This window comes from Hylaeus volcanicus, chromosome 6 (assembly GCF_026283585.1).
Source record: "Hylaeus volcanicus isolate JK05 chromosome 6, UHH_iyHylVolc1.0_haploid, whole genome shotgun sequence".
Taxonomy (NCBI): domain Eukaryota; kingdom Metazoa; phylum Arthropoda; class Insecta; order Hymenoptera; family Colletidae; genus Hylaeus; species Hylaeus volcanicus.
In genome coordinates this window covers 16,448,639-16,472,250 of record NC_071981.1, presented here as the reverse complement: position 1 = coordinate 16,472,250, position 23,612 = coordinate 16,448,639, and the positions used below count along the sequence as shown (strand labels likewise).

The 23,612-nt window shown below is 37.3% G+C and overlaps 1 protein-coding gene across 1 annotated transcript in view; it reads left to right on the top strand.

Annotated features, from left to right (window-relative positions):
• LOC128879105 (extracellular serine/threonine protein CG31145) overlaps nt 1-23,612 on the top strand; it is an 82,974-nt gene that overhangs the window by 54,670 nt on the left and 4,692 nt on the right. The window contains exons 2-6 of the mRNA XM_054127955.1: nt 1,221-1,345; nt 5,806-5,881; nt 18,433-18,525; nt 18,847-19,151; nt 21,375-21,648. Of these exons, the coding sequence (XP_053983930.1) occupies nt 1,221-1,345; nt 5,806-5,881; nt 18,433-18,525; nt 18,847-19,151; nt 21,375-21,648 (873 nt within the window). The remainder of the gene's footprint in view (nt 1-1,220; nt 1,346-5,805; nt 5,882-18,432; nt 18,526-18,846; nt 19,152-21,374; nt 21,649-23,612) is intronic.

Below are 23,612 nucleotides of genomic sequence, written 5' to 3'. Positions count from 1 at the left end.
GATTATTGCAAACGCGCTGCACAACGCATTTCGCGCGAGTTTCCCGACTAGACAACGCAGAATTTATTTATTTACGATATGCGTAACGCAGCTGTGTTAGTGGGTCGTGTAAAGAGAACGTTTGGAATGATTGGTTGCTGGAACAAAATTATTTAAGTTAATGTTTGCAGGGATTTAACTTTTCGTGTTAGCAAGCTCAACTTTTATTAGGTAATATTAGCATTATACAGAGTTTACCAAAAGAAGGCTTAAAATTTTATTTTTAATTATTTGATTATTTATAGTAATATTTATTTAGACTGAAAAATTTTATGCAATTATAGAAATGAGATGAAATGTACAAGAATGTACTCAAATTAAAAAATATCTATATATAAAATATCAAAAATAAAATATATGTTATTCCGTTTCGAAAATACGGGATACTTTCATTTAAATTTCATTTCTTTATCAACATCTCTAGAAATATATTCCTGCGCAATCATTCGTAGTCTAGTGATTATTAATCTCACCGAAAAATACCAGGGAAGACGTTAATTTATTAAATTAGGTGAAGATAAACTTGTACGAAGAGAACCAAAAATAGAGGCTTCATCGAGCTTACGGAAAAAAATAATTATTTACCGCGTTAAAAATACCGACAATCGTTCGAAACTTTTTCCAGACCAGTGGAGAGAGACTGAAGTTTCCGGGAAGTTTCCCAATTTCTGTTTCATTCGAATGCTGGCACTGTTTTCTACACAGCCTTCGACTTTTCGCGCGAATTCCGTCGCTCGCGACAATTCATCGTCCACCTCGCGACAGTGCGTGGAAAAGAATATTCTGCGGAGCGATTAGTTTACCAGGGGAATTGCCACTGGCAAGCACGTTGCGTTGCGACATAGTTTCTTGTCAAAATTTTCGGATAGAAATAGCACTGGTAGCAAAAATATCCCCAATGACTTCTCGTTTCGCTTACTTTAAAATGAAGCATTATTATTGCAGAGTTAGGTAATCATCAAATGACGTAAGCTTGACAACTAAATTCACCGATACTTGGAAGTAATAATTACGTTTATCAAATTGTATGTAGTTTTTTTCGGTAAACGTTCATTCGTTGATGATTTAATGGCAAAAACATTTTTCATCCTCAGTTGCAATAAATAAAATTCTGTGCTTTAATTGTAATAGTTTCATTCCTATCGCAAATTAATTATTTTCTCCCTTTTCTTTGATTTTAGGAGAAACAGTTCGACTCTGGAAAAGTTCCACTTGCAAATATCCAGAACGGAACTGTATCCGAAGGATTCGAAATATGTGGACCAATTGTTGCACGAAATTGCGACCAAGCCCATCGTTCATGTTGGTAAGTATCTTTCTAGTCTTCGTATCGACTCTTTTATTTCTTTTGAGCTTAAGTTTGGTCCATTTAAGTGCGAAACTGTCACTTCAGTTATTCCACGAAATCCATATATCACAATACAATTATTTCCATTCTTCTTAACATCACTTTGCCTTACATAAATTTAATTATATGTCCAATTGCTAAAGTGGTATTATACAAGAAGGTCGCGAAGGCCATTCGAATTTTTGAAGTACGAAACAAAATTTCCATGTTCTTAAATTTTCTTAACTTTTCTTAACTATGGTATTTTTGAAGTTCAAAGCGCAACGAGTTAGTTTGCATCGCTTAGGAGAATCAAATGTTACTGGTCAGACGTTCCGATAGGTGCGCAATGCATATCAATCGAAATTCTTTGAACGCTCCCTGTTCAACTCCTTCTGCTCAGGTATTACAGCGATCGAACATGCTGTAATATAAATTTTCGAGCGACAGTGCACGCAAATCGTGCCCGGAATTTTTCCTATGGCAAAGTAATGGATGGTAAGCCGAGGACCGTACGGGGACCTTTATTAAATTTTACATGGTTCGCAGTAAATCGACTTTTTTGGGAGGTCTTCGAGTCATTTGACGTGCTATAAGATTATCTATGTTCGCAGATATTAATTTGTTCGTTGATAAATTCGAGACGTCTACTTTACTGTCTTTGACAAGATTAAAAATTGTATTTGACTGATAATGAAAAAATTTAAAAATTGTTGTTAAATTGACATATTTAATAGAGAGGACCCAATCTATAAGTGGATTATTATTTACACTGTGCTCGTACTGACCATTATCATCTCCCTTTGTGTACTCAATATGACAAGTAACTTCTATACGAATAATTACGAATTTATCGAAGCATAGTGAATGATTGAGCATTAACTAAAAATATCTTCACATTTGTTGACTATTCAACCAAAACCATCAGTATATTTTGGTTTAAGAGACGTATATGTATATATTATTATTATTATTAAAGGTTTCCGGTTAACATCGAGGTTATTCGTCAGAATAATCAAGTTAGTTGCAAAGTATAAAAAATAACAATGAAATATTCTATATTTTCTTAACACGATACTTTGCATTATTAACGCCATAATCTTATTATTATCTTCATTCTATAGATAACTGCAACAAGATAGTAAAAATATTCTCCATTCCTTCTTAAAGAATACTACCATTCGAGAAATTATCGATCCAATTATCACCAGTATAATGAAAATCAATTGATATTTTTGGCTTATATTCGATATTATATTCGATTTATCAACTATTCCGATGTCCAGCTGTGAATGCGCTTCATGGAACATAACTATAACACAGAATACATGAACGTGTCCCTTGCAGTAACGGGATCGACGCAACAAATGAAACGAACAGAGAGGATTAGACGCGGAAGCATAAAATTAATTTGGAAACGGCGCCGTGGTTATCTTCTCTGTTGGAATTAATTCCTCTCCGGCCCATGAAGCCATTCAATTAACCGACGTTATTGTGACCGTAGTTTTGTGCTTAGTAATTGCTGCGACGCGGTTTATTGACTAACAATACCGCGATCGTTCGATCCGAAAGAGAGAACGAGCGGAACAGACGGTTCGCGTGGTCTGAGAACTATAACGTTGTAAAATTAGCCATGGCGTGTCGTTGCGCGCGCAATCCTCGACTCGATCGTCGCGTCGACTATTGTTCGATTATTTATACCCAATCGCGACATGTGTATGCTCTCGCTTGTTTTCGTCCTGTCGTTTGAATATCAATCTGAAAATCGTTTCGCAAACGTCAGGCAGTTGTTAACAATAAATTCCTACGATGAAGTTTAAAAAATCGAAGAACGCGTCAAAGTGTCGATTTGATCGATTCTAGTCGATTCCTTCGGTCGGTGGTGAATTTCGTCGCGTAGACGAGTCGGTGTAATTTCGATTGCATCAAGTCGAAGAGCGACAGATTGTTACACAAATGGTGAGACGAGCCGAAGGGTCGAGTGGCAACGGAACGAAATTAAATCGGAACCAAGGAGTCCCAGGCTGCCGCGGATGCAATTATTAAGCAGTATCGAACTGCCGTAGGAAATTAGATCGTCGATCAAAAGGGAGGATGGAACGGAGATGCTTCCCCGGGCATCTCGGTGACAAAGGAGGTCGGTCCAACTTGCTAAACAATAATTAAATTGCGCGGCTAGGCTGCAGCCACTCGATACGCTGCGAACTGATTTCGATACGTAATCACGGCCCACGGAGTTAGACATTTAATCGGGTTGAAGTTTCGACGACGCACTCGATTCCTAGCAAAAGATCTGATGTAAATAAAAATCGTATTGGCAATGATTGCAGAGTTTCGACATAAAATTCATTTCTTCAGAAACGAATTGTTTTGTGTAGATTATTAATATCATATAGATAATATTATATAGTTTATTAATAGAGTATTAATACCTTCGAAACAATTCGAAACAATTCGTCTCTGAAGAGGTTAATTTTCTGTTACACAAAAGTATTATCTTCAGATTCCGAAAAACGGTACTTATTGAAGTGTATCCTCAAACAGTTCGCAAAGTTTCCTTTCCACCTATTTCTCCAATAATCTCCTAGAATCCCTTTTTCCCCAAGCGAGCGACCTTAGAACTTTGCTCGAGTTCAAGGTAGAATTTCCATTCGATCGACTACCAGTATCGATAAAAATGTTTGTGTAAAACGCCAGCGTCCTTAAATAACCCCATTCAAGGACGCTACGCGTTGCTCTAAAATTGTTTTCGAAAATGATATCTGCAAAAAAATTGTTTGCGCATTGGTAATAAACTCGTGAGAAAAAATTCTGACTCCTGGTTGTCCTGGTTACGCAAGACCACGCTCCACTTCTCAATGACAATTTTAATTGACAATTGCGATGATCAGTCATGATTCATTCTTTAAAATAATTACTTTCAACAATGCCTTTCATTATGCATTTGAGTATTACTACCGGGAGAGCTCGAGTTAATTCATCATGACATTATTATTATTATTAATACTGATATTAAGATAAATGAAAGCTTCTTAAACCTAATTATTCTCTTAGTTTTCGTTGAATACTTTAACTTTTTATTTAGATCATGATTGTGATAGCTTCCGATTGTCGCGTAACGATGTAAACGTAAGTAGTCCGAGTCAATAACTTCGACGGCGCGACAGGAAGCCGACGATTAATTGTTCTGTATGATAAATTGACCGCGAGTAACCCGCACGGCTGGTACGTAAATTAGGCATATATCATTTATGATATTGACACAGCGGGCGATGAACGATCGATATTCCTGCGGTGCGTCTCTGCCAAGAATTTTTCCATGTTAACTTGTTCCAAGCTGCACAATTTCTCATTACCAATCCATGGGGCAATTTTATTCCCGCAATCACGAAGACTATTAAACCTGGCTTTTCACTTTAAATTTCTTCAGAAATTATCCACCGCAAAATTGCACAACTATCAATTAATTAAAGGATCCCGTGTTCAAACAATTCGTTTTGTCTGCTAAAGATCAATTAATTTGAATTCTGCTCGCCTTATGTAAACTGGATACTCGATAGAATTCCTTAATTAACCAATTATAGTTAATTATGGTTAATTGGCTAATTAACTGTCTTATTACAGAGCATTGGGAAGTTTCTTTTGCTAGTATTTAAATGGACTTAAATATTACTCGAATTTAGTTGATAATACGTGTAGTTTTAAAACAAAAGTTGATATTTGAGAAACTATTTTTCTCATTTTTGATATCTGATTCGTAGTTGGGAATCAATTATTTTAAAAGTACATACTTTCTGTAAAATTTCTGTATTTTAGTGAGTTTAACGAAGACATTAAATAAATAAAAATGTATTCAAATAAAGATATATAGTAATAATAATAATCATGATAATAATAAACGCGATAATATCCCTCTGAATCGTCAAACGTGCGATTTTCTGTTCACTTGAAAGCGGGGTTCTCGATTTTGATCTGCAACCGAGGTGAACAAGGTATTTATAAACATAAATACCGGTAGGGATTATTTTGCGGCACGTAATCGTTGTAAAAATTGACAATCGAAGGTCCGAATTACTGCTAGACAATACACGAGATAAAATGGAATCCTCGAACGATCCTCGAGAAGTGTTCGATGCAAATAGCGAAGAGGTTATTCGGAATGGGATCGAAATCGCTGCTCGATAAACGCACTTTCCTGATTATCCTTCGGTATCTGCATACGCGGAGAGTGCAATTAAGCGAGACTTAATCGTGCAGGGACCAATTGAATCGAAAATGCCGATTGTTCCGGGCTCCGTCAGACCGAGAAAATCGAGCTGGAAAACTACTCCTAAGCAATTTGCGTGTTCCAGTCTCTCGGTCGGATAATCGCCCCTTTATTTTCACGAAACTGGAGAGTAAACAATCCTGTTTTACCATTTTTTTTTGTTTGTTTTCAGTTCAGAAGGAAGGCGGCACGCAGCTGAAACTCGAGATAAACTATTCGTACATGCAGGCGTTGTTCAAACCCATGAGGTGAGTGGAATTAAATTTTATGTAGTTTTTTTATATTCAACATATTAATGTATTCGTAGGCGAACAACTATTATTCTTTATCTATTCATTTTTAGATTGTCCTATAGAACGATTTTCACTTATCTATTCAGTTTTCTTCAATCGTATGTTTTATCTAAAAACATCCTGTCTAAGGGTCGCCAGCTAGTGCTGGAATCATGCCTCAACAATTGTATTAAATACCACACGATAACATAATAGCAAAGTCAACGTGAATTACTCATATAATAAACGCGATTGATTTAAGTTAGATAAATTTATTAACATATATGGTTTTATAATTTTAGATAAACCATGTTTTTGGAGAAGGATCTATTAGATAGGTCGAAGTCGTTAACATTATTTGTACAAACTATTTAATTTAACGTTCTCAATATAAAGAGATACACTTGTGGGATGTGAATCATAATTGTTGAATAGTGATAAGAAACGAATTTGAGATTTTATGTTTTCTGAATGTTGTAAACCATTCGTTTCCTTAAAAAATAGACGACTCTTTTAGAGTTTGTGAATTTTTCTCTAAGACGGTCCAACAGTAACCATGTATTATAATTATTACAGTGCAATATTAATTATATTAAAATATAAATTTCATTTATTCGAAGAAACGAATGTTTCCAACCCTCAGAAAAATCGTTTCACCCAACAACGAGGTAAGTAGCGCGACAAAGTCTCGAAAGCTGAAACTGCTTTTCTTTCCCCGTTTTGTTTGTTAAGTACGAGTATATCTGCTCGGTTGATCAAAGGGAACGAGAGTTTCTTGAAAGCTGCCGCTTATCTCTGGTAAACGCGTGAATTACAACTGACGTCTAGAGAACCGAATGCACTGCTTAGCGTTACAAATGAAACTATAAAACTTCGAGGATGAAGATAAGAAGAGAAACTTTCGTGCCTTGGGACAAGGTTTACCTTGGATTATATTTCGCCGGTAATCGAATCCGTTGGAATCATTTCGAGTCCGCGTTAAAATCGAGGAATCACGTTGAATTTGGTCCACTTGGACGCGTCGATGTTAGTTTGCTCGTTCAACAATTTATTCAATCGTAACAACAATGCGAGAACCACCGAATAGGTGCTTTTCAAACCTTGTAAGTAAACTCGCTAGTGAAGACACCCTTAAACCTCCCTTTTTAAACTAAGGATAAATCGAATATTTAAATAACATTGTCTGGTCTGGGTTAGGTTATCGTTTCATCTGCTAATTAGATAATGAATTTATTTAGTATAGTAGCAAATAAAATTAATTTGTTATCATACCAAATCAAATTTATTGGTTGTCTTAATAAATAAATTCTCGTGTAACTAGTACTGCGAATAACTTTTATAAATTTCTTTTTTAACAAGTTTTAATATTATATGACTACTTTTATAAATAGTCTCGTATGTATTTCATTACTTTAAATCAATCTTACACATGATAATTGAACGTAGGATAAAATGAAATTAATGCAAAAGAGATAGAAGTTTCGTTATTTTCTGAAAATCGATTTTGAATATTCCGAATACGCGTTCGATTTAATACTGACTTCGCTATTTAGCATGTCTGACCATTATTCACTATTTCTACTTACGTTGGTGTTCATGATCGTCGACAGTGATATGATCCGTAATAATATCTTGCAACACCTTAGACAGTAATAAAATCCACGAAAAGTAATGTCATCAACAAAATTTACAAATAAACAACTCACATTTACTACCAGTGGCACGAATTTATAAAATTAAATTTCTTGAAAATAGAATTCTATTCCACGTATTTCATTTATTTTATCCTCGTTTCATGTATAATATAACTGAATTTTTATTTGTATTTTTGTTCGTAATATTTTATATTCAGAAAAGAATGTTTAAGTAGTTAATTTTTTAATTTGATTTTCATAAGCACCCTTACCGAGCACGTTAAGCAGACTACTTATAGTTCACGTACATCATTACAATAATTGTCTCCTGAAAATTGTGACGAGAGCAGTGTTATTAATTGATTGAATTTAAAGAAATTTGAAATGCAAATTGATTAGCTCGATAGTTTTAATGTTACTAGATGCGGTTCAAAAAAATTGAAATGAAACTTTTACAGTAAAAATTCACACATCCCCTTGAGAACAAATAAATAAAGCTTCCACTTTTATTCCGCTTAGGTCTGGATTAGGAAACAATCACTTTACTCGACTCCTCGAATGTTTCGCTAATTTACATAAAGAAAAAATCGTGGTAACGCGAACGGCGTCGAAAACATTTTCCGCGGTGTTTCATTTCACACGGAACGTTATTTGCTGTGTGGCACAGACGTTTGCGATTAGAAGCAACTCGTAGGAAATTGCGGAGGTGGAAATCGGGCTTCTTAGTCTCCGCGAATGACGGCGCAACCGGTGCAAAGATAGGGCTGGAAAGTTTCGTATCTTGAACTTGCAGCCAGCGGGAAATTACTTCAGCAGTTTGCCCGTGACGTGGCTTCTCTCGTCGCGAGATCCCGCAGGAATCGCGTGGACATTCCCGCTCGTCGATTCGGTCGCGATAAGAAATCGGGAAATTAACGCTGAAGCATCGCTCCTCGCAACTTCCCATCGTAAGGATTGGCCAGCAGGGTGAAAAACAGCTCGTGGGGCATTAAGACCTCATTCGTGTGAGTGGAAAGGGATGAAATCATGGGAACGGCAAAGGACAGACGGAAGTTGGGAAAGCTCTTCCGATTGAGGCGTTTAACCTCTTCGGGGACACCGAAGCATACCGCGTGTAACGAAAGCAACTCCACGTGGGGATGCGTAACGTTTAACGCTAGAACTACCGAGCAAGTCAACTTCATCCGTTGTCACTTTCCACGTTAGTTTGTCTCTTCAAATGCCAGAGAAATGGATAAAAATGAATAGGAATAGGAATGGGAATGAATAGGAATGGAGATATAAATGAAAGGGTAGCGAATAGAAAAGTTTGAATACAAATGAAAATCAAAATTACCTAAACGGAAAACTCAAGCACAAATGGATGGAAATCAAATGGAAAATTGAAGTGTAAATGAAAGGGAAATGAAAACGAGGAGAAAAAATAGAAGAAAATCTGTAAAGAAAATCAAATACTAAGGAAAGTGACGTGAAATTCAAGTTCTCCTTTTTTATACAAACAACTTTCTTTAAATGTTTCCTATTATAAGAGAAGATTACCTTCATTAAACATATCTTAACATGTAATATTTCTCACAAGCGAAACGAAATATACCAATTCCATACCACGTTTTATTAGAAATACTACAATTTAAAGAAATGTCCCTTTGCGTCACATGTGTCATATAGAAAATCAAAGATCCTCTAATAAAAAATAGAAAACACTCGTCGAAGCTCCTTCGGATAGCGAAAGGTACAAATACAAGAAGAAAAAAAAGTGTTCCCTGGAAACAAATTCTAAGCGTTGTTACGACTGAAAGATGGATTTTTAAATATCGCCGGAAATGCAAATTGACCGGAGGATTGAAACGAGTTTCGCCCAGAACGAATTTGAATATTGCAGTACTTTTGAAACTGCGTGGGCGTATTCTCTTATAACATCTCGAAGCTGTTTCACCCAACGACCCGGCACGTCCCAGGGTAAAAACAAGTGACGCATCCAAAACGATCACCACCCTCGGCGCTCGTTCCCGTCGGTTCTTCGCGAAAGCGTTTCTAGGTCTCAGACAATGGTAGGATGTGACGTATCGCGTTTTCTAGAGGGAGAAAGAGAGAGTGGACAATGATAATTGAGTAGAAGAGGCAAGGACAGTTCGAGTGGCTCTCTCACGGCACGAGGCACTTGGGCCTCCACTTATGTAATTGTGCTCGTAATCCCATCCACGTAACTTCGTCAGCCCCGGTAAAACCGCAGATCTAGCTGCGTGACGGAACAAGCACGGGGGTGAAAAACATGGATAGACGGTGCGATAATTTCGTAATTTCGCTGCTCGGCTAATAGTTTTTCCGATTTTCCACGTTTCTTGTCCCTTTGGGGCGTAATTTACCGCGACTTTTCGCGAGCTTTTGCGAGTTTCTTCGGTACTCGTACTTTGGATTCCTTGGATCTTATTCTCGGATTGAGAACAGAGATTCAAGGTGGTATGCTTGACCGGTTTCGAGACAATTTTAATTTTTCGCAGTCAAAATACCTAACATAAACATTGAAAATTTTGTATGTTTGTTTATACGTGTATTTACGAGATTCTGTTAATTTTTATTTGTTGAATGAGCGTATGAAATATTTCTTTTTTAAAAATGACAGTTCAACTCGAATGATAAAGCAAATGTAATATAAAAATAAAAATAAGAATATAAAAATAAAATACACAAATATATTATGTATTTTGTACTGGGAACATAGTTTACAATTTACTGAAATATTTGGCATTTGCTTTACATACTTCACGCGACTATGAACATCGCACCGTTTGTGCTAAGTCGTAGTATCTAAGTACGCAGAATTCTGAATCTAATCCCGAGGACTTAATGTCACCCACACTCGTGCTCCCTTTTCATCCATGATTGTACGTCAACATCACCGATATCGGCAATATCCCTAACGTTCAGGTGCAGAAATGATCGACTGGACACCGAATGGATCGCACGTGGCGTCGAAAGAACGAGCCCGAAAGACGGGAATAAAGTAGAGACAACGTAACATCCCGAAGCGGAGAGAAAATTCGAGACAAGCGAGGGTCGCCCAGGACGCTTATTGCGTCTCTTTTTATACCTCCTGCACCTCTAGCCCTCTCGAATCCCTCTGGTGCACACATTTGGCCCTTTAAACTTCCGGTTGGCCGAAGATTCCGCGATAAGTGGCCGAGGGCGGCTTAAACTCCGGTAATAAGTTCGGCAATAAGTTCCATGGAAAGTTTCCAGCCTCGGCCACCGCCACCCCCTTGCCCTGCCAGACGGAGAAAGAGTATTCCGAGCGAAATTGCGAGCGTCCCGACGCCACCAATCCCGCAATAAGCTCTCGTTACACGTTAAGGAGGACACCTCTCTTACTCCTCTCGAAACGAAACGAGTCACGGCCTTCTCTCGCCCATCGGGGGGTCAAACTCACCCCTCCGCTCGCTAAGATTCATTGAATGGACAATTTCTCGGGTCGCTCCCACCCGGGAAATTATTTCTTCCTGATGCTTTTTATTGGACACCAGCGTGAAGGCTCTTTGATTGCGGACCGGGCTCCGCAGGGTGTCTCCGTGAGCGGTCTTTTTCGTTTACGTTCATTTTCGGTCATTCGGCGAGCCATTCTTTTATTTTCCTTTTGGGCAAAGGGAGAACTGATGCGCAGTAATTTAAGCCTTATCGGCTTTGCGTCACCGCACGAGAACCATAGGCCGCCGTTTCGTTTGAAAACGAGGCGGGTAGCGATTTCTATCTCGAGACGACGACGGAGATGAGCAAAATTCTCATCTAGATTGAACATTTCGGGTAACGGATGAGAGGTAAACAACTTTTCTTCCGTTGTTTCTTCGATAAAATTAAAAATCGCACAAAAAGTTGTCAAATTGTATTAGAGGTACAAAAATTATATAACCTGTTTTTTTTATCAAAACTGCATTTTTTACAATAACATAAATAAAAGAGTTGTTTAATTATTTAACATAATTAAATCAACTTTTAACTGTCAGATAGATATATCACGAGTTTCTATGAATTTTCTGATATATTATAAATTCTTAATTTAAGTTCATCTTCATTTTCACCTTCGCTATTGTTCCTCTAACGTCCCATTTTGCTTATTGAATTTTATTAATAGATTCTCGACAATCTTCAGGAATAATTCATTTATTCAAAAACTAGAGAAGAGCTGCCGGTAGAATATGAGTATGTAAATTTAACGAAAATCAAATGTTCTCTATTTATGTTTAAAATTACTGTTATCGAATAACGTACATTCATTTATGTAGATTAATTCTGTCACGTTCGACTCTTTCCAAACAAAAATTATATCATCATTCACGATAAGAAGACTCCGTTTTCGTGAATTCTCTGTAATGAACTGTTAAAAAAGCAAAATTTTCCTCGACGGCGTGCTTCCCCACGGGTTCAGAAGTTCGCGTTATTAAATTTTCCGCGGGAGTTCCGCGTTTGAATTCCGTCTACTCGATTATTAAAAACAACTTCCTTCTTCCCCGCGTTTTTCCAGAACGGCATTTCTCCAGCCAAGAAATTTCGATAATCTCCTTCGTTTCGTTCTAGGGAAGTTTCTCAAATGCTATCCGCCCGAGCCAAGCGAAAATAAACGCGAACGATTCTCGCTTATTACAAAATTCACTGGAACGCGTGCAATACGTTCCGCGCATTTTCTAAATTAATTTTCCGCGACGGGCGCGGAAACGCTTTCAATAATTTGCGCATTGAATACGTCGAATACTCGGGGTTAATACGTTTTAATTCGATCCGTTAAAGGGAATTTGTTCGGCGTAAGGTGTACATTTCTGTTTTTCATCTCGCCACTCGTGGCCCGATCGAGCAGCAATAATTACCATCGACCTACATCGTTAGCCGGCCCGTAATTGGCGTTAGGTCGTTCACGGTGTCGCGAATTCCAGAGGAACTGGTTTCGCAGACCCCTCGAACGAACCGTTTAAGATCGCCCGTGCATAAAAATTGTCCGCGAGTGGCTCTAAATTATACCTCAAAATGAATAAAGGTAAATGGTAAACTACAAACCGTCGCGATATATCCAGCTCATTACAGAAAAACGCAGTCGTCGATCACCCAAGTACTCGAACGCCGATATATTCCGAATTGTATGCTGCATATTTTAAATGAACGTACAATCAACAAAAATAACGTATTAGGTTATGCTTTTTTCTAGTTTCTGGACTCGAAAAATGCAAAAAGGGGACCTTTAAAATGAGAACCATGCTTGAAAGATCCTTATAAAAAAAAAAATAGGCTCGAGTTTGGCGAGGAAACATACCAGCTGGATAACCAAGTGTAAAAATGTAATCTTTCACGATGAAAGTAAGTTTAATCTAGATGGTCCTGACCGATATTCATTTTATTATCAAGATTCGAGGGAGGAAGAAAAAGTTTCATCGCGCAGACAGCGTGAAAAGGGATCTGTCACGATTTAGAGAACCATAAGCTCAAAAGGCGTCGTGGATATGGGAGTTATAAGAGGTCGATAGAATGGAACAGATATTTGAGAATATTAAAACCCATGAAAAGTAAAATTTCTGAAATTACTGAAAATAATCACTGGACATTTTAACATGATAACACTACAATATACATACATTTTCAAAAAGCCTTTAGATGACTGATATTAATGCGAGTTAAACAAAATTTCCAAATTCAAATTTCGCCTCTTGATCCAGAAGTTTTTAAAACGGTTCAAATTCCACCGTGCAGCGAACGATACGATGCTTATGATTGCCAAGGCAAATTGCGCATAGGTGTATTCGAATGGAAAATACCGGAGCGGTCTTGTTTCGCGCAATTATTCGCCCCGAATACCAGTTATCTTTTCCAACAGGCTTTCGCGACACGAGGGCGAAACGGGGCCCCGAAAATTCGCGAACGAAGGAGCTTGGTAAACAAAATTATGCCAGCGAAGTCGGAAGGTCAGGAGGCAAGGCCTGGCTGGCTGCCTTGCGACTCCAGTTAACTTTTAATCAAATGCAAATTACGCGCTAATTACCGCTCGACCGTCGTATTCATTAGCAGAGCCTGCTCGGAAAACTTCCCCGTTGGCCAACCGTTCAGTGGTTTTCCAAGTCTCGTTGCTTCGTTTCGGCTTGCGACTTTAAGCGTGACCATATCTCGAATTATTTTCCAGCGGTAGACAACGATTCGCTACCTTGACGATCTTCTTTCTCGTTTATTCCAATTACTTTTTCAAATTCACATCGTGCCGCGTATCGAGCCGACCAGCTAATTTGATTTGGTTGCGATGAGGATTGTACATGTGAATAAAATACTCATTAGTAGACTGCGGTTGTTTATGCAGCCGCATACTTTGTATGCAAACATGCGCTCGTATGCAGAATAGATGCATATATGTATGAAAAGTGTACATATTCCTACGCGGAATAGATGCAAATATTCGGAATACAAGCAAAACGTACATACGTGTCCACTGATCATTTTCCATTGCCCATCGTCCAATTATAACTATCATGATCATTGTTATCATAATTATTATCACATCGTTATCGTAGTCAACATAGTCAGTATCATCAGTATACGGACTGTGCCAAGTATGTCTTACAGGAGAGAGTTCTGATCCGGAGACTACTGCAGACTAGTTAGAGGACGGCGATCATTGTCTAAACAAATATTGTTAATCATTAATGTAACTATTGTCAGAAATTAATATTTAGTTGATCCAATCAATAGATATTAAAATATTGACAAATTTCTCACGATCACTGAACCGTGATTCATATTAATATTTAATCGAAGACAGAATGTACTTCGTTCTACGCTGTGTATACTTTTCGTGAATACACACCTATTTCAGATGCACGAGAGACGTTTACTCTTTGCGTGCATTATCAAGTATAATCAACTCATTACAATTCATATAGAATTACAATGGATTTGATTTGATTATACAATATTTAGTCACCCGACATCTGCTGCATTATTCGTGAGAGTACTAGCTTGTAGATTCGGGTGGTTGTCCAGTCTGAATTTATAAGATGTACCGAATTATTCAACGAGTTCACGTATGTACATTCCTGATTTGAAGATCATTGTGCAAAATTTTCTTTTTTAACGTACCGTAGAGTTACTGATATTTTTCCAAAAGTTTTGTATTAAAATCGTGAGATAAGGTATCGGCTGGAATGCGTGAAGTATTCGGAATTTATAACTCTAAAGAAAAACAGCTTATCTCAAGGACGTGAAAAGCTTCCTTTTACTGAAATAGTAATTATTCATAAGCGATCTAATATTTTCACATTTTATTTCTATCATCTCCGATTTGTTTAATCGTACTTTCTTCAGTTACTTATTTATCTGAAATGTAATAAAAGCATCACGTTATACAAAATCTTCGTGACTCGTGATTCATTGAACTATTCTCGGTAGCAGTCTCGTCCGCCTGGAACCTTTCGAGCATCCGTACATGTGCCAATAAACTGTCGCAGTAAAATAGTGAACTTCTTGACTGACATTTCACAGGAACTTGTGCAAACCTGGCCATACTGTGACGAATAATTTAACGTGTCGACCAGCAAATTATTGTAAAACAGCGAATTTCACATGTCGATGTTTTATTTTAATCTCGAAGGACAATGATCCTTTTTCAGCCCACTACCAATGGTACCAATCGACTAATTTTTATTGTTTCTCATATTTCTCTGATTTGTCATTAAATCTGATATCATTGAATTTTTTTGCTTTGCCATTGTACTTAATCTTCTATGTTACGAAGGAAAATGCAGTGTGTGTATTCAAATATTAAATTATTTGTGGCCACGAACCATTACTTCGATTCAATTATCATTGTTATCGTTGTATTTGTTACATTTTTACGTTTTCTTTCCATTGAACAGATTGAGCACAATCACCTGTGGAAAATTCATCACATGTTAGCCATGTAAGGTTACTAATTATGTTTGACGTTCAGACTGGTTGTCGACTATTAGCTTTGCTCCTATTAGTTCTGTTTAGCTGTGAAGGTAATTAAACAGGTGTCAACATTGATATAATTGTTAGTCGTCGATGCCGTAACATGTTTCAATATATCTAGAATCCTTTGAAGATATTCCTTATTAAAGTTTGATACAAAAACCAACCCCCTAGTTTTCAGATTGATCTATAACCAAACAAGTTTGGTATCCAATAAAAATAGAAATAAGGAAACAGGATATGTCATATAAAGATCAACTGGAACCACCTGTATCCCAATGATATATGTATGTAAATTAACCGATTACGTATTACTTATATTTTACTGTATTATGTTTCGTAGAATTATTTTATATGTGTACTTAGCATATGTACTAGTATACATCGTGTCGTGAATAAAATTATGAGTTATATAGATGATAAAGTAAAATTTATATCAACATTCTTCAGAATGGTTTGCTCCAAATTGTATCGTTCGTAAACTTATGGGTTGCATAGCTGATGTGAATTTAGAGTTTTGTATCCTAAGCATAGGCTGATGCAGAAGAATCAATTTGAAATGCAAATCTGTCGATGGAATCAGGACACGTCTTATTTCCATCGCTATCTAGGTTCTTAAATCGATCGTTATTTTGGCAAATGTAGACACATGTATGTACACTTTCGGTGTACTAGATTTACGGTAGCTGCGTTACAGATCCTTCATGCACGTACCAGGTGGCTCGTAAAATCTACACGAAGATCGTAGGTAAATATTTGACCGAGGGAAGAATCTTCTAGGTTGGTGCATTTCGAAATCCCCCGCATTCTACATTTTTCCCACATGTGTTATTGTCCGCTGTTTCTCGTTTGTTCTTCAGGGAGTTACTGCAACAATATTTTCGCCCAGCTAAAAGGATTTCAATATTTACAATATATTGGTTTGGGAAAGAATCGTTCGCAAGCAGCCTCTGATCGTTTTTTCAGTGATTAATTATTCTTTAATTACATGAGGCTCTGAAAACATAAACACAACAAATCATTCTCATAACTATTCATAACTATTCATAACTATACTCTTCATAATTATAATATTGTTACATGAAGTTGAAAAACATAAATTTTGTTCAACTTTATTCTGGACAATTTTGAAAAATATTGTTTTAAACAGTTGAAATTGTCCCCATAAAAACATCTACATTAGGCAATCTCAATATGTAAGAAATAGTAGTGTGACTTTGGGGCATTTTTTATGACCCATTATTTTTGACATTTCGTCATAAAATCGAAAATATTTTTCACTGTAATTTTTTACAAGAATTCTGTCGAAACAGGTTCTAAGATAAAACTAATCAAAGCATCTTTAACCATCAAAAACTTAATTTTATCGTTAATATTAAGAAAGTTATACAAGAAAAATCAACGGGGGGTTTGACTTTGGTCACTTTGGAGAGGAATAACGCGTAGGCTAGGAACACTTTTCTGACCTACTCGCGGATCGAAATCCTCGCAGAATTTTAATCAATAATTTGTATTTGTATTTGTTTTCGCGCGAAACTTTTTCCCATTATTTACATTCCCATCGAGTCTCGTTGGAGCACACTCGTTCAACGTCAGTACACCGACGGAATTCAGGCTTCTTCTTGTTCCTTCCCCGTGTTCCGCGAGAAAAGGTGCGCACGTACACGAAGGATTCCCTGGGGATGCCTTTTTTATTTATCGCCGTCGACTTCCACGGAACCGAGGCGGGAGGTTGGACCATTTCTTCTGTCTCTACCTATACTCTTTCTCCATATCGCCGTGTTTTCTCGAGAAATCGTCTCACTTTAGATTCCGACGTCTCGGGGCTCCGTTCGTGATACGACCGTGTCCTTGAACGGGCACAAATATTTTTCGGGAAAGAAAGGAAATAGAGGGAAAACACTTGATTGTGGAGGCTTCCATTCGACTCCATTTCGTATCAGTTTGCGAAACGTGAACGTTCGATCGATTGGTTGTACCTCGGTCGCTTCAGCTTCGTGTAACACAGTTGAAAAATTAGTCCTTTGTTAACGCTTTACAATAATACCTACAACAATATTTACGAAGATTATTAAAAATGTTTGAGAGGATGATTTATTTCTATAAAGTACCGTCGATCAAGATTATATGAAATTTGTTCTTGATTGAAATATTATAGTGGCGAATATTTTTTTCTAATTAATGCGTTCTTTTCCTCTCAGGTATTAACAACAATAATAATATTTGCAAGTTGCAATTGAATCGTTCTTTTAAAAGTCGATTGCTACATACATTCCCTCATTTTTACGAATTTTTATTCTTATGGAAAATAATGTATTCGCTCACTGGAGGCATTGCCCTTTCGTCGCGAAGAAGTATCGAGTAAGTGGAAACTACTTTCCGTTTCCACTTTCTTTCGTCGATTTTCTACCGCACTTTCCACGCGAAGTTTCTTAGTCGCGCATTCTCGTTGGTAAACCTCGCTGATGTCCTTGAACGAACAGATATTTATCAGAAAACGCGACTGGTCCTCGTGGTTTTGGAAACCCACGTTTGAAAAAAAACGATAATCTAAAAATTACATTTGAAAACAATTTCGATTACAGCTAGGGTATTTCGAGATCGCTAAACCCGTACTGTAAATACAATCAAACATAGTCGTAACACCTGAAGGATTCTCTGAAATTGTTTACCGTCCTATTTACGAGCAATCTTCTCAATGATTTAAAAGCATCGAGATTTCGGTTACAGAGACGTTATGTAGCTACTTCTGCAATTTATTCTGGTAGTTGAATGTAAGATTAGATGCAAGGTTCATACAAAGTTAATATTCGTTGCGACAAACAAAGATATTTACGTGTTGCGAATGAAATCGATGTTCCACGATCTGTTGCACTGTGTACGTGTGACGCAATCCAACTATTTCGCAACTAAGTAAAATGTTTGTGTTTGTAACAGGTTTCCGCGGGAACAGCAAACTCTGCCGAATCATTTCTATTTCACCGACTTCGAGAGACATACCGCCGAAATCGCAGCCTTCCATTTAGACAGGTAACAAAATTTCTTTATATAATAACATTAGATATTAAACGTTTATTTTAGTGAGCGTTTTAGTAGGTTTTCATTCGTCAGTTTTTGACAAATTTAAATGAATAGCTACATCATTCGCAACCTCAAGGGTAGTTTTCACCTCTTGAACATGATTATCAGGTGCTATACAAAAATACGTATCTACTATTTCTCAATTCTCTATCTGTGTATCAAATTTCATAAAAGTCAGCGTTTAGTTTAGGAAGATTTAACAGTTTTTTTTTTTTCAAAGCCAACCTGGATAAACGGAGGTAACAATTTTCTCGATAAATTTATTTGCAGATTATTGGGATTCCGTAGAGCGATGCCAGTCACTGGGAGAACGTTGAACCTGACGACAGAGATTTATCAGATCGCCGATGGTGAGCTTCTGAAGACGTTCTTCGTCAGTCCCGCTGGTAATATCTGCTTCCATGGCAAGTGCAGTTATTACTGCGATACGGCGCACGCGATTTGCGGAAATCCGGACACCCTCGAAGGGAGTTTCGCAGCATTTTTGCCGGATAAATCGTTGGTCACGCGGAAAGCTTGGAGACACCCCTGGAGACGAAGTTACCACAAACGGAAAAAGGCGCAGTGGGAGCACGGTAAGAGTTTCACCTACATAGAAATCAATGCACTAGAAACTTAACTAGCAACAGTGATTATTCGAACATGAACAATTGCAACTCTTAGTTATTGCAATCTTGGCTATTTCTTCCAATCATAATTATTGAAACCTCGATTATTCCAACCACAGCTATTAAAACCTGGAATATTATAACCTTGATAATTACAAATACGCTTATTGTCTCTTTAATTATTGCAAGAGTGATTATTGGAACCTTGATGATTGCAACCACCTCTATTCCAACCTCTTCTATCATTGCAACCACCTCTATTCCAACCTCTTCTATCATTGCAACCCCTAAAATTCGTAAAACAATTTTACAAGGATTCAATCTTCCAAAAAACTCTATAATCAATTTACTCCATCCAATACATAACAAATTCAATCAATGTAAATCAATATGAACAGCTTAATTTTGAACGAATCGAGCAAATCACAATAAGTTTACGTGCATCTCGTGAACAGAAACTTCCTTTCTCTCTTTTCTAACAAATCTGAAAACCACGCCAAATGCCATTGCGAAATTTTGAATGCGAATGCGAATATGTCGATAAAGGAAATTGTGTCCCTGATAATACATTTCACTTCGCGTCGACGTTGCGGCGATCGATCCTCGCGAGATATCAGACTTTAAAGCGCGCATTTAAAATGCGCTGGGACGGCGAATAGGCGACCAAAATTCTTGGGAAATGCGGTGACCTAGTTCTTTTTTTACTAGAAAATGCGTACGTTTGCGAGATTAGTAGTGGCGAAAACCGACCGACTCAGCGTCTGTCACTGGTCAGCGCACACGTGGCGGGCTCGGGGTAGGTCAGTTACAGCCTTAAAACGCGAGCAAAGGAGATTCGGCTGTGCGAGCAAGACACGAGAGACGTGGGGATAGCGGAATATTAAAAATCATGCTGTGCTTTGGGAGACGATATCTCGCGAACGGGGATTCTTACGAGCGTGAAACGAAAAGCATTTTATAAAAGAGACTTTTACGGCTCCCGATACTGTTAGACGCCGAGTAAAAGTGTGAATAACTTTGAAACAGAAGCGCTGGAAAGTTGTAGGAACTTCCATATCTGTTACCCGTGCACTTATGTAAATGCATCTTTTCAATCAAATTCTTTACGATTAGATGATGTTTATGCAAATTTAAAATTTAAATGATATTGTGTCTTATCTTGTGAGCAGTATAACGTGCATATTATTGTTGATATTTTGTATATACTTTTGCATTGGTGCACATTCTCATAGATTTTCTTATATTTTCTTGCAGTCTCTTTGTAGTAATGGTGTTAATCAGTTTTGATTTTCTTGACTATTACATTGCGAATTTTATGCTCTTATGTTGTATGGAAATATGAAAATTATGTGGTGAAAGTATACAGAAGATATGGGCTTATGGATAATTAAATATGAGCGTTATATTATTGTTTTACGGAATTGTTGCATGAAATTTTATTTAGTTTGGAAATTATATACCGGGAAAATTATGAAGTGAAATCTAGAATTATAATGCAATTAATTGTTAATAATAGACCTCAAATTTTGATTATAAAATGGCAATGATAGGATAGAGTAAAATTAGTCTATGGTTCCAATATTCATGCGGTTTTCTGAATAATTAATAATTGGATGTGTCGAATTTCGGTATCAATTAAATTAATTGTTTGCTTTTGTATATATGCATGTCAATGTGTAAATATATAATTATTCGATGAAATATGCAGAGCATATTTATTAAATATATATGACATCAATTTAATACATTTGTATCTATCATAAAGTGATAGATATAAATTGATGTTTCATAATTAATATGCTCTCAATTTTCAATCGAATAATATCTTTACACATCGAATACTTATCAAATTTTATGTTTCTCCGTATTTCATTCATAACTGTGTCGTGCAATCCATTGGGTATCAGGATTTCATGTAATAATAACAATAAAATATAAATATATTTCCTTACTGTGTTCCATGTAAAAATTTCTAATATTATAATCAATAATTATTTTGTATCAAACAACCAGATGATTGAATTTTAGATTCGACCTAAAATGTCTGAAAAATCTATGAAACCATTTTGCTATCTTCAACTAAATGGAAATATTGCGTTGTGATTTTCGAAGCAATTCAATAAAACAAATACATTTGCTCGCTATGGTCCAGGCAGAAATTTCTAATATTACGTATTCTAATGATTTCAGATTCCGATTACTGTTCTCTGGTGAAAGAAATACCTCCGTATGACGAGGGACGAAGGTTGCTGGATTTGATGGATATGGCTATCTTAGACTTCCTCATGGGAAACATGGACAGACACCATTACGAGACATTCAAGATATTCGGCAACAACACGTTCCCCTTGCATTTGGACCACGGCAGAGGCTTTGGAAGACCTTTCCACGATGAGATCTCCATTCTAGCCCCCATCCTGCAATGCTGCATGATCAGACAGACCACCCTAAACACTCTTTTGAAGTAAGTATTTACGAAAGTTTCAGGAACCCTTTATTGACTCTTTGACCGCGGGACGATTTTTCCTCGAAATTCTAAGGGACGAAGAGGTGTGAATTTAAAAAAAAGATCAGTTTATAGAGAATGACAAAACAAAACTTCTTTACATTCACAGTTTATTCATACGACGTTTAGTTTCTGAGACGAAAATTGAAAACTTAGAAGACCTTTCTCCTGAAATTCAATTTTTGCAATGAACTTCGTTTGCCGACACGAAGACAACTGACTCACTGCCGCAGTTCCTTCATTTAAAGCTCGAAGTAGCTTTAAACTAAGCGTATTAAAATCGAAAGTTCTCCGTTACATAAATTTCATCTTACAAATCCCGTAAAATTGCCCCGTTTTTCAATAAGTCACGTTAGTCGCTTGCCTCGACGCCGATTTCTTTTCGATTTCCAATAGTTCCCCGTCCACGCAAGAATCAAATTCCCGCGCCTCCAATTGAATTTTGATCCGAACGGTCCGGTATTCCAGCTCAGTGGGAAATATCGTCGATCTTCCGCGCACCCCTAATTCCGTCAGGGTCGTATCGAAGCCGTCGCGAGGGATCGATCGCGGGAAAATTTACAATTCAGAGCGGACCGGGCTCTCTCTCTCTCTCTCTCTCTCTCTCTCTCTCTCTCTCTCTCTCTCTCGCCGCGGATTTCGAAAAAGGGAAACGCCGGGAAAACTTTACGAGCCGAACAAGGGTGGGAGGGTTGTTCGGATAAGGTGGATTTCGGAGTGAAACGTTTTACCAGAATTGGCCGCCAGTACCGTCGCTCGTGAATCTCCGCTTTGATGTGGATTCACGGGGACGGGCTTTTTACGGGCGCGATAAATTCGACGAGAAGCGGATTTCGTCGACACGCGTAGCCCCGCGCCACGTGGACGCGCACGTACGTGTGCGGTGACCGATGCACGATTCCGCCAGCCGATTATCGATTCGCCTGGAACACCGATGCTTAAGCTGCCGTTACGAGCTGCTAACTCGAACGACCGATATCTTCTTTGACCGAGTATTTCTTCGCTGGTGTGCGACACCACCAGCTATTGTCTCGATAAAAATGGAAACGTAGATTGAATTCCCCGGGACACGGTCACGCTGGAATTCCAGTCGAAGATAGCAGAATTCTTTAACCCTTGTCGGTCGTGTCGAGAGATTTATCGATCGTATGTTCCTTTCGACGCAATCGTTAGGTGGTAGGCTGGGGCAATGTTAAAGGGTGGGCTAGTGAAGTATGCGATTTTTGATCTCTCGAGGGGCTGTAATTGAATACGCGCAAATCAAAGCAATTTTGATTTGGAAATTGATTCTAACATACAAATCTACTGTCTCACTTCAATATGGTATACTTTTTCATTGTGAAAGATATCGTGGCTGGAAATAACGACAATTTTTATACCAAAGAAAATATACGCGAATGTATACATATATGTCTCAAGAGATTAAACAACGGTAACAAAATAGTAAACAGTTGTAAGGTTTCGTATTTTATTTTATTACTACAGAATTTTTTAAAGACACAGGTTTTTCGTTGTTCACGTCTTTCATTGAACCGAAAGAGCTGAATGTAATATAGAAACTGGTTATGGTTAAAATTCAGAAAAACAGACAAATTCTTATAATTTCAACATTACTAATTTATAACTTTATACCGATTAGACTTACAAGATTTTCACAAGAGACGTTTTTTGAAGAGCATTCGATTTCCTATAAGAATATACCATCTCATAATATTTCAGTTATTTCGTTCTCGAAATATATAAGTCAAAATGCAAAACGCTTTTTTCCTATATATTTTAATAACAGTTAAGAATTGAGATAGTGTGCTGAAGTTTTGAAGGAATATTTTTTTAGTTATTTCGAAGCATTTAAGGCTTAGGAAGCATAAAAATTCCAAAGTCACCCTTCTAAATCGATTTTCTCGATAACGAATCCACGGAGT